A 12,003-nucleotide genomic window follows, 5' to 3' on the forward strand; every position below is an offset into this window, starting at 1 on the left:
ATCTTAATCAAATTGCTTAAAATCAGTGATAAATTTAAAACATTTTGAAGTAGCCAGGGTTGGGAGGGAGTGGTGGGGAAGAGAGGTCATTACACAGAGAGAAACAAAGGTGATGATGACAGCAGACTTCTGGTTTGAAACAATGTATGTCAGAAGATAGTAGAGCAACATCTTTAATACTTTGAAAGAAAGAAGTCAACCTAAATTTTATACCCAGGGAAAATATCTTTCAAACATGAGGCAAAATAAAGACTTTTAAAGACACATAAAAACTGAAAGAATTCATCACCAGCAGACCTTCCCTCCAAGAAATGTTAAAGAAAGTCCTTTGAACAGAAGGAAAATGATGCCAGATAAAAATCTGGATCTACCCAAAGGAATGAAGAGCACTGGAAGTATTAACTATGTGCATAAATAAAAAAGGAGGTCTTAAAAAATATTCTTATTTAAATATCTTTAAAAGATGACCGACTGCCTAAAGCAAATGTGATTTATTGGGGAGTTTGTAACATATATAAGTGAAATGTATGATAACAAAAGCACAAAGCCTAGGAGGAGAGCAATGGAAACATACTATTGTAAGAATCTTATACAGGAAGTGGCACAGTATCGCTTGAAAGCAGACTGTTCAGGCAGGTTCAATGATTTGCCTAAAGTTAAAAGTAATGAAGAGTAGAGCCAGGAGGTATGGTGCCACGATCACTCTGGCCTTCTACCAGTGTGCGAGCTCGCTCCGTACAGTTTAGTAGGTCTACTGTTTTGGACTTAAGTGACCAGGATTTGGTCTGGCTTCACTACAAACCCCCCACATGACTTTGGGCAAGTGACCTAACCCAAGTCTTTGTTTCCTTCTCTGTCAAGTGGGGGAATAACAGTGTCTCCTATCTCACTGCGCCATTGTGAGGATTATATTAGGCAATAAATGGAAAATACTGGCCCAGCGTCTGCAGATCACTAAGCACTCAGCACATGCTTCCTGCACGAGGAGCAGCTGGGGAGCCAGGCAGAGAAGCAGAGGCAGGACAAAGGTCAGTTCTCACAGCCTTAGTGTAAAATCTTGGCGGGTGTCTTCCCTCAGCAAGGTTACGAGAGCTCAGCTGACGATCCATGAGTTGGAGAAGTGGCCTGATTAAACCCCTCAGCATCAGAGCTGAAAGGGACTGAGCTCCCCGAAGGGTGCTCTGGGGAACACGAATCCCATGAGACCACGGAGATGCCGCACGCTCTAGCCGTCCCTTGGAGATTTATAGCACACACGGCACACTGAAGGCTTTGAGAACTCTCATTGCGAGAAGAATCCTTTGTTAAATGTAAGGTTTATCAAACACACGTGACCATGGAACCCCTCGTGACATAACAACTATTAGGATCCAGCAGTATAGCCTGGAGCACAGCTTGGGAAGCACACGTCTAATTCAATCCCTTTGTCAGCAAGCAAGACAAATGAGGTACCATGAGGGGAGACGGCAGAGCTCAGCTCAACACCCACAACTGGCGGCAGAGCCATTCACTTTGTTTTGTATTAGACAGTCTGTAAAACTTGGCCTGGCTTTTCCACGTATAAACTGTGTGGATGTCGGCACTTAACCCCCCTGAGCCTCAGTTCCCTCATCTGTAAGACGGCAGTGCTGATATCCACCTCAGGGGTCTGCTGTGACAGGGCTGAAAAGGTAGCGCTGACTCTGGGTTCACACCCAGTTCTGTCACTCGCTAGACGTGTGGCCTGAGAAAGCCATGGGGTCTCCCTGAGTCTCAGTCTATTTGCAAAATGGAAATAATAGTAGCAACTGGCTCGGAGAGGTCGGGAGGACTAAATAACATAATGAAAGTAAGAACAGTGACTGGCAAGAAATAAGCACACAGTAGATGATGTGCAAAGGAAATAAAGACAAAGCCAACTGACCGCCACTCTCTCTTCCTTGACACCTTTTGCTATCTCACCTCCCATTTTCTTGCCTTCCCTTGAGTCTCAGACATGCAATCCCACATTCTAGCATATTTCTGCCCATTCTCATCTCTCAAATTTTCTGGAACAACATCACCGGCCCAAAATGCAAGACGAGAAATAAACCAGGATCCCTTTAACGGAGGGACTGAGTCACCCAGGAAGGGAGAGCAGTGGCCCCTCCCTGGAATTCCCTGGCTGCACATCCCTCACCTTGTACTTGACTACGGAGCATTTTTCGTAACTTCAAGAGAGACGGGTACCTTTTTCCCAATGCGGTGACCATGGCCTCAAAGGAGCTGTCGTATCTCAGCAAGGGGAGGCTGTGTCCTGAGAGGGTGGACTCGATGAACTCGGACAGCCCAAAGTACTTCTTATTCTCAGGATACAAGTCCACTCCCTAAAACACAAGCACATCGGTCACGCAAACACTGCCTTTGTGGGGACTGAAGGGGTCACATGCTGGGCGCACAGATGAGCTGGACAGGCATCTTGATCTGAACTGTGCTGACTCTGCAATCCCCTGGGTGACGTTTTACAACTGTCTTTCCTCTGCGCCCCAGAGCACAGAGCACTCCACGCGTAAGGGCCGGTGCCTCCCCGTCAGTCAAGACTTTTCCATTCAGTTGACCCCAGTGCCTTCGCCAAGAAGAAAATCAGACTCTTTTTTTTTTAAACACACAACTTCCTTTGTTAAAATTGCTTCTTTCCAACAATTTTAGCTGGTTTTAGGAATAGACAAATCAACTGTTTTGCATTCAGCTGCTATTAAATCAGCAGAAAGAAATGCATTTATCCAACCAATTTTACCCACACTGATATAAAATTCCTCCCCAACTAGCATCAGAGCTTATCAAACTTCAGAGCACGGCAAAGTTGTGGGAGGATGCTAAAATTACAAAGGCATGAACTTCATCCTCAAGTAGCACAGTGGATAAACATGAGGGCCATGGATTTCGCTGGACTGGGTCATATCCCGGCTCCAGAACCTTCTAGCTGCATGGCTTTAGGCAAGTGGCTTAACCCCTCCCCTCTGCCTCATTTTCCCCATTTGTAAATCAGAAATCATCCTAGCACCTGTGCCTTATCTGAGTTCATATGATAAAGCACTTAGAACAGTGCCTGCCTAGCTCACGGTAAGCGCTACATAAAAACAAATGCCGCTGCTACCTCTGATTCTGAATCGGCAGGAAGGAACCCAAGCATTAGCACCTTTAGAAGTTCCCTGGATGATTCCGAGACACTCCGAAAAAGTCCGCAACTTGATGTCTACTTATTGCTTGTGTAATTAGGTGGAATCCAACCACCAGATTTCTCAAATTACCAGAATGACTGCTGTCTTCTATTTTGATGAGGAAATGGCAGGTGATAAGCTGAAATAAAGCTCACCAGGGTTTGTGGACGTGCGTTCAGTTTGAGGAAGGAGATTTTGAACCTCGCTGCTGAAGGATGCAGGGGTAGGAAAGATAGGAACATTTCCAGGGCTTCTAGACAAACTTAGAGTCACCCCATGTGGAGTCCAAATCCCCACAGCCCTAGAGGGCTGTACGTCCAACACCAGGAGAGCAGGTGTTCAGAACGCTGCTCAGAGAGCTTCAGTCGCCAGAGAAACAGTAAACCGACTGTGTTGCGTTACATGCTCTGAGACAGGGAGCCGACGAATGCACACAGGAAGGTTTCTAAAGACCAAGAAGGGTTTAAATCTAACCCTGGGTAGAATCAAAGCCAAGGAGCTGGAACCCACGGAGCCTCAACTGGGCCAGTCAGTCAAGTCTTTAGTGAACAGGATCTCTCCCAGCGCAAGGTCATTGCTACAGTGGGCCCAGCAGCCTGGGACACTCACATTACTGTAGGAGGCCGGCCAGTGTATCTCGTTGTAAGGACTGATGAGGGTGTGCTGCGTCTGCAGTGCGTACGGGAAGGAGGTCACGTGGAGCACCACGATGTTGGGGGCCTCCTTCACCTCCTTGCAGTTGAGCAATCTGTCCACCAACCCCACGGACGGGTCACTCTGGGAGTAGAGGTCATGAACAGTGCTACTGAGAGAGCAGAAGAGGGAGAAGAAATGATAAGTGCAATGGCAAGCACTGTCCTGTCATCCGACGACAATCAGGCAGTTGGATCAATTGACTGTGAGCCTCCCAACGCCGGGAGCAATCGAAGCTTAGGGCTCTGCCCATGACCAGCAAAATGAAAGTTTAAATATGACTGCACTTCGGGTACCCGTCAGGGACTCCCCTGAACGCTCACGACTTATTAAAGCTTGGCTGGGGGAACAGTGTCTGTAAAGGATTGCCTGCAAGATACACAATCCACCCACTTCTCTAGCACAGGAACGCTCACCCAGGAGTTGTCAATGAGTCTCGCCGTTTCTCCCTCGGCCCCATCTGATTGTACACCTGCCTCCTTAAATCCTTTTCTCCAACAGTCCTACTGATCTTTCTTTTTTTTTTTAAATAAATTTATTTATTTTATTTATTTATTTTTGGCTGCATTGGGTCTTCGTTGCTGCGTGCGGTCTTTCTCTAGTTGCGGGGAGCGGGGGCTACTCTTGGCTGCGGTGCGCGGGCTTCTGACTGCGGTGGCTTCTCTTGTTGCAGGGCATGGGCTCCAGGAGCACAGGCTCAGCAGTTGTGGCTCGCGGGCTCCAGAGCACAGGCTCGGTAGCCGTGGTGCACGGGCCTAGGTGCTCCGCGGCACGTGGGATCCTCCCGGACCAGGGCTCAAACCTGTGTCCCCTGCATTGGCAGGTGGACTCTCAACCACTGCGCCACCAAGGAAGCCCTCCTACTGATCTTGAAATGCCCCAAAGAGGACATAACATGGTAAATTCTGTACTAAATTTTAAAGTATAGGGTCAGGAATGGGAAGCATTTCGGACACGGGGCCGAGGAGACAAGTGCATCTCAGCCTTTCTCAGTGGGTCAGTGGTCTCAGCATTCTTGTCTGTAAATCTAGGGGGACAGGAAAACAGCAGTGCTTCACCTTTCGGGTGGCAGGTAGCCACTCTGAGAAACCTGCCCACCAAATGAATGTGTACAATTTAGCTTTTTATATACTTCAGAATGTTCAAATTCCCCCGCGCCCGTGCATGGACGCGAGAATGTAAACCCTTTAACTGGGCGAACTTTAAGGCTCCGGCCAGCCCTGAGCTTCAGGTCCTGCGCTAAATCAAAGCCTTCCTCCGATACCCGACCCACAATGTTCTTTCCCCCCTCGTCCATGTCAGCGGCAGTGTCTAAACACACAACCCCAAGGCCAGTCTCATGGACATGACCAATCCTGGTGAACACCCAGGAATCCTGCCAGACTCCAGGCTTGACACCATGTGAAATTCATCTCGATTTATGTTCATTTGAAGTGAGAAAGTAAAACCTCCCCTGGGAAGGGCACCAGCTGTGACCCATGGTGTGCAGAGCCAGTGGGGCTCCATCAGGAAGGGGCCTGGGCAGAGCTACTCCCATCAGGATCCCTTCCCGGCACCTGTCGCTCTGCCACTGATACCCTCCCTCCCCTACCCCAGCCTGCGACATTGAGCGAGGTGCTTCCCTTCTCTCGTTGCCATAATGGTACCTTTCAGAGGCTGCACTAGATGATCTCTCAGGTAAGTTCCGGCCCTAAGGTCTGAAATACACCCGCAGCCTCTGCCTACAAATGCCAAGCCCCCAACACCATTCATCTTTTTAACACTTATACCCACGGTATTATCCGTACATATTCATTCAAAGAAGGGAAATGCCAGCCCTGCCATGTGCCAAAGCCAGTCTAACCTCACGAGATCCCAGTGGGCGTGGTCGTGGATGAGGACGAAGAGCGTGTGTGGGTTCTGAAAGGAGTTTTGCAGAAAGGACTTGAACTTGGTCTGCGCCTCGGCATCCAGCTTCAGAACGTACTGCTCGACCCTCTGCTTGGTCATGTGCTCCTTCTGCAAGCCGAGCTCCAGCAAAACCCCTGCAACACAGTGAAGATACATCAGTAACGCCAAACACGGTCATGAAAATACATCAGTGACTCCAAACACGGTCATGAGCTTCTCACTCAGCAGCAGACGCTTGAGGCGCATCTCCCATATGGCAGGTTCCTCGCTGGGACTGGAGGCTACAGGGATGCAGGCGGAACGTGTGAGTCAGGGAGGCCGATTCCCGTGCAAACGACTGTCGTGTCACTGCCTGCAGGAGCAGGGCCTGGAGGTGGGTCTGCTCCCCAGTGTGCTATGTACACAGCCCACCCAGGGGCACAGCAAAGCTGCCTTCGTGAAGCAGCTGATCCCAGCGTGGGTGACTGAAAGAAAGGCAAAGGTCCCCTCTCACCCACCCAAATCATCTCCAGCCTGAACGCCACCAGGCCGTAGGTTAGAGCACTCAGAGTGAACCCTCCGAGTGAAGACGTTGACTCTCTGTGTGGTTCATGTTTACTTCCCTTGAAAGCACAGGGAAAATACATTAAGTTGACGCCAGATATCGGGACATACTTCACTGACTTGAGTGGGACAGAGGGAACACTCAAGTCATGTTCTACATTTAACAGATTATAAAATAGTGGACAAGTCGCTTCCTCTGGGTATCAGTTTCATGAGCTATGAAACTGGGGTGTTGATACGGCACCCTCTACTTTAGAAGTAAAGATGGTGTTAGAATCCAAACCTGAATGCAAACAGATCAAAGCTTCTCCACACAGACTTCACACTTGCCCCTGAAAGGCCCATACCTGAATGCCAGACGTGGAACAGGGTCTGCTGGTAGGTCACTTCTGAGGGTGGAATACAAATCAGAAAGTCCACCTTCTCAAAGGATCCTAAGTCCAGATTCTGGGTGCTGGAATCTGCGATTGAACACACGTGGGAGAGGAGCTTCTGGGCCACGGCGAGCTGGAAGGGCCGGATGTGGTGAGGCTCCAGATGGTAACCTGGAACCAGAGTCCCCGTCAAGGTGAGGTGCACGCCAGCGGATGGCTACAGCCCTGGCCCTCTGCTAGGGAATCCAGCAGGGGGCCCCCGTCTAGCACACAAAGGGATGAGGGAATGGGGAAAACACCAATATTCACTGAGCGCCTGCTCCGGGCTACCCACCGCGATGGTCATTTCGCACCCTTTTCCTAATTGAAAAATAAAAGGATGAACAGCACTCGGGGCGGGGGGGCACAGAGGCTGTGACCTACTCCACCTGGAGGGGACAAGGACGGCATCCCAGGGAAGCTGATGCTGAGATTAGATTTTGGAAGAGGTTACGGGTTCTCTGGAAGAGGAGGAGACTATCACAGCCCTTCAGGAACTTAGAATGAATAAAGTATTTCAACAGTGCATCGATAAACTGGAAATCAACAGAGAAATGTGCTATCTCAGGAAAACTGTACAGATGTACATTTCCGGGTAAAATGAGACTGTTATCGTCAAAGACTAAAACTAAAATTAGATATTAGGTCTGCTCGATTCTAAGGAGCTGCCCTGCCTGCTGGAGGTGCCTCTAACTCTGCTTCCTTGCAGCCCCTGGGGGCCCTGAAGCTGCCTCACCAGCCCAGAGCTTGGCCACCAGCGCCCCGGCATCACTCACTTGTGCATACCCGTGTCCCGCCGACATCTAGGGATGCTGATTTGGTGATGGAGGAGGCAGTAAGGGAGGAAGAAATCTGGCCTTGATTTTCCTGATGAAATTTGTCCAGCAAAATATCAATGTCGCCCTCTGCCCAAAACAGAGAGAATAACAGAAATGGGTTTTCCGTCCGTCTCAGTGAAACTCGGCAAGCATCTATGGGACACCCACTACGTATCAGGCACTGTCCTGGGCCTGGGGCACCAGAGATAGGGTGTCCCGTCCTGTCAAGGAGCCCACAGCCCAGGAAGGCAGATGTATGTGCTAAAGAAAATTACATTATGACCCAGAAGGTGCCAGGACAGAAAGAAAGAAGAGCAAGGTGCCAAAGGTCAGGAGGTAGGGGTCTGAGCACATCTTGGAGAAGGAGGGGCCAGCACGAGTTTCTGGGAGGAAATGGGGTGAGTCTTGTAGGGTGAGTGGCCAGGAAAAGAAGGGAGACGGGCACTCAAGGCATAGGAGACACAGAATGAGGCACAGAGAATACACTTCTCCAGTGAGAAGCTTTAAGCAACACAGAGGGGGAGGCAGGAGGGTGATGGACAGAGCCGGAGAGGTACGGAGAACCAGGCACAAGGCCCTTGTGCGCCCCCAAAGGACAGAAACCACAAAGCCGCCCCCTAGAGAACCCACAGCCAGAGCAGGAAACAGCCAGCCAGAGACCCCACAGATGGAAGGGCCGCCCACACATGTAAATCCGGGCCAGCCTCAGCAGGTCACGGGGGATGGGCTCCATCCCGAGACAACCTTGCCCTTTGTGTCTTTCTCATCAATTTATGAGTCTGCACCTGTCTCACTACGAGCCCACCTGGACACAGGGTGCTAAAGAAGGCCCCCAGAGAGTCCACTTTCCCCGTAACCAGCTCAGAATTGACTTCTTTCTGGTACTCGGCAGGGCTGAGAAGGCTCTCAGAAAGAATCCGGGCTTGGTATTTTCCTGGAAAACAAACAACAATTTGGACTGGGCCCTCTGCTTAGAATTAGCACGTGAGCTCCTCGATGGCAGGGTCGTGCCTGAATCTCTTTCTCCGTCCATCCCGCAAGCCCAGCACCACGCCTGGCTAAGAGCAGGGCTTCCTGCTGGTGAAATGAATAAAGGGTACACACCCCCAGCCCAGTTTAGTAGCTGGGACAATAAGAGGGAAACCCCCGAGTACGGGCTTTGGAACCTGACTCTCTCCCCGCTTAACTAGCTGTGTAACCTAGGCTGACCCAGCTTCCTCATCTGGAATTCGTGGCTAAAAGTACCATCTACTTCACAGGACTGTTGTGAGGATAAAACAAGACAGTGTTTATAAAATATTCAGCCCAGTGCCTGACACAGCAGGGGCTCGAGGTTTATTACTAAAGATATTACTGAAATCAATGTAAAGAATTTATTAAAAACACAGGTGTTTAAGACGAAGGAATGCCTAGAGATGACTGGGACGCTGCAGAGTTACTGCAATCCTCCATCCCTCCCCCCTCCCCCCGGGACATTCTGCGCCGTTTGGTGTCTGTCTCCCCACCAGAACACACGCTCCAGGAAAGCAGGGACATCACTCCTGTGTCCCCAGCCCCCAGAACAGTGACTGCACATAGTAGGGCTTCAATACATGTTTTTATAATTAATTAGCTAACTGGCTCATTAACCCACACAAACACAAGAAGGCCTTTTTTGTTTTCATCTCCATGAGGTAGTTGAAGAAGCTGAGGGCCAGAGTCATTAAACCACAGACCAGCAGGTGCACGGGGGACCCAGGTTTTCCCTGCATCTAACCAGATCCAAACCTGCCCCCCGTCTCTCCAGAGAAACGGAAACGGCTCACCTTCGACGCCAGGAGGAATGGAATTTTTCCCAAAGCGCACTATTCAGGGCACACCAGGGGCTACTGTGCGCAAATGGCTGTTACTAACCAGCACAGCTGCAAACCCGGGGCCACGAGAGGCAAAAGGGGGCGACGGCAAAGGAGGGCTTCTGGGCACCACCAGACTGCTCTCCCGGCAGCCCAGCGGCGGGGCCCGGCCTCACCGGTGACGGCGATGCAGGAGTCGATGGCGGCACTCCGGCAGGCGCAGATGATCACCACGTAGTTGGTCTTGGCCAGCTTGCCCTCGATGAGCAGGCGGAACATCTCAGAGAGGCCCTCGGCCAGGGAGTAGGTGCACTCGATGATGTGCACGCTGTCGTTGCAGGAGCTGGCGGCCAGGCCGGCCAGCCAGGGCAGCTGCGCAGAGGTGACGGGCGCCACGGCCCCAGGCGCCGGCGGGACGGGCTGCGGTGGCGCCTGCTGGTACTGCCGGATCTCCGTCAGGTGCGACTCCCGCCAGGAGCGCAGGAAGATCTGCTCCAGGTCCTCCATCAGGGGCACCTGGTCCGCCGCTGGCAACGACAAGGCGGGCAGAAGGGGCTTCAGCACCTGCCCCACGCGGCAACTTCACGCCATATAACCGGGCCGTGCTGGGGAAATGCGTGTAAACGAACTCTCAAATAACGCAACCTAAATGATTAACGTTAAATGGTATGCGAGACAGCTGGGAAATAGACGGAGGTGATGAAAGCAGCCCTCATCTCACCATCCTAACAGAACCACTACTATTTTTGTGTGTTTCTCCATTTTTTTTTTTTTTTTTTTTTTTTTTTTTTTTTTTTGCAGTACGCAGGCCTCTCACTGTTGTGGCCTCTCCCGTTGCGGAGCACAGGCTCCGGACACGCAGGCTCAGCGGCCATGGCTCACGGGCCCAGCCGCTCCGCGGCATGTGGGATCTTCCCGGACCGGGGCATGAACCCGTGTCCCCTGCATCGGCAGGCGGACCCTCAACCACTGCGCCACCAGGGAAGCCCCTCTCCATCTTTTTTTTTCCACGTGCAGGTTTTACATCGTTATAATGACTGCGGGCCTATGACTTTGAGGCGTGTCTGCTTCCCTCACCATCACGCCACAATCATGCTTGCGTGACGTTTACGGCCTTCATAAACAGCACTGCTAACGGGCACTGCTAACGTGGAGGCGCCACCATGGACTGGGCGATGCTGATCTACTGTTGACCCCTGTACTGCTTCCAGATAAGCACATTTATAAACACTTCTGCAATACACAGCTTTACGTATAGGACGTTCCTTAGCCTAAATGCTCTAAACTGGGCTTACAGAGCCAACTAATACATATCATCAGACTGTCTCCAGATGGTTCAAATGTCTCAATGTACCACAACACTAATGACACGCGATAACCCTGGTTCTGCTGCACCCTTAGCTCCACTGGATAGCATCGTTCCGGTTGTTACCATCAGTTTAGTTGAGAAAAGCATCACTTGTTTAATGTGTTAACTTTGCGTCTCTTTGATGACTAGTGAGACTGAGTACCTTCAATGCTTTCCTCCCTACGGGTATTTTCTGGTTGATGCGTCCACATTTCAAATTTGGGTGAGCTGGAGGAAAGAGCACCACGCTTCGATGTAGAAGACGTGTCCCCATCCAGCTCCACCCGGCACCAGCTGTGCAGCCTTGAGCTGTCTTAGCTTGAGTAAGAGTGGTACCCTGGGCAAGGGAGGTGTTGATGGAGAAGGTGGGCGAGGTTGGATTCAGGATGAAGCCAGGCTTACTGACGGATTGGATGTGGATTGTAAGAGTGAGAAAGAGAAACACATGCACATTTTCCCAGATTCCAGACAGTCCTAAGCAGCACCCTTGAGGGTTCCTCCCTACCTGCTGCATCTCCATCTCCTCCAGGTCCCTGAATACCGAGTGTCCCAGGGCTCAAACCCTGGCACTTTCGTCCATCCACCACCCCTCCCAGTCGCTCATCCAGCCTCACAGCTTTAATATAGATCGTCACTGAGCTGGTGTTTCCTAAATGTATACCTATAGCTGCAACGTCTCCCTGGGGCTCAAGACCTGCACTTCCAAATCCTTGACTCGGCCCACCTGGCTGCCCCATCAGCGGCTCAAACTTGAAATTGCCGAGACAGGACTTCGGCTCATCCTCCAGCACCATGGCTCATCTGGTTGCTCAGGCCAAAATGCAAGCACCGTCTTTCCCTCACGTCCCTCAGACAGACAGCCCACCATCCTGACCTTCTCAATCTCTCCCCTGTGGCTGTTAGTGGTCCAAGTCACCACCTGCCTTCACTGGGACGACTGCACCATCTGGCCACACATGGCAGCCCATGTGGTCTTCTTGAAATGAAAGTCAGATCATATCTGTCCCCTGCCCAAAACATTGCAGTGGTGCTATGGACTGAATTGTGTCCCCCTCAAATTTGTATGTTGAAGTATTAACCCCCAATACGACTTATTTAGCGATAGGGCCTTTAAAGAAGTAGCTAAGTGAGGTCAGAAGGGTGGGGCCCTAAGCCAGTAGGACTGGTGGCACTCTAAGAAGAGGAAGCGACACCAGAGCTCACCCTCTGTCCCCACACACATGCACAGAGGAGGATACAGTGAGAAGGCAGCCGTCTGCAAGCCAGGAAGAGAGGCCTCACCAGAAC

General features: G+C 51.0%; 1 protein-coding gene across 1 annotated transcript in view; it reads right to left on the reverse strand.

Annotated features, from left to right (window-relative positions):
• Positions 1-12,003, reverse strand: part of GREB1 (growth regulating estrogen receptor binding 1) — a 68,594-nt gene that overhangs the window by 31,541 nt on the left and 25,050 nt on the right. Inside the window, exons 10-16 of the mRNA XM_060027637.1 lie at positions 9,545-9,895; positions 8,342-8,470; positions 7,495-7,623; positions 6,653-6,850; positions 5,716-5,896; positions 3,789-3,984; positions 2,209-2,345 (exon numbers count right to left, since the gene is read on the reverse strand). Of these exons, the coding sequence (XP_059883620.1) occupies positions 2,209-2,345; positions 3,789-3,984; positions 5,716-5,896; positions 6,653-6,850; positions 7,495-7,623; positions 8,342-8,470; positions 9,545-9,895 (1,321 nt within the window). The remainder of the gene's footprint in view (positions 1-2,208; positions 2,346-3,788; positions 3,985-5,715; positions 5,897-6,652; positions 6,851-7,494; positions 7,624-8,341; positions 8,471-9,544; positions 9,896-12,003) is intronic.

The sequence above is a fragment of the Delphinus delphis genome, chromosome 12 (assembly GCF_949987515.2).
Source record: "Delphinus delphis chromosome 12, mDelDel1.2, whole genome shotgun sequence".
NCBI classification, from domain to species: Eukaryota; Metazoa; Chordata; class Mammalia; order Artiodactyla; family Delphinidae; genus Delphinus; species Delphinus delphis.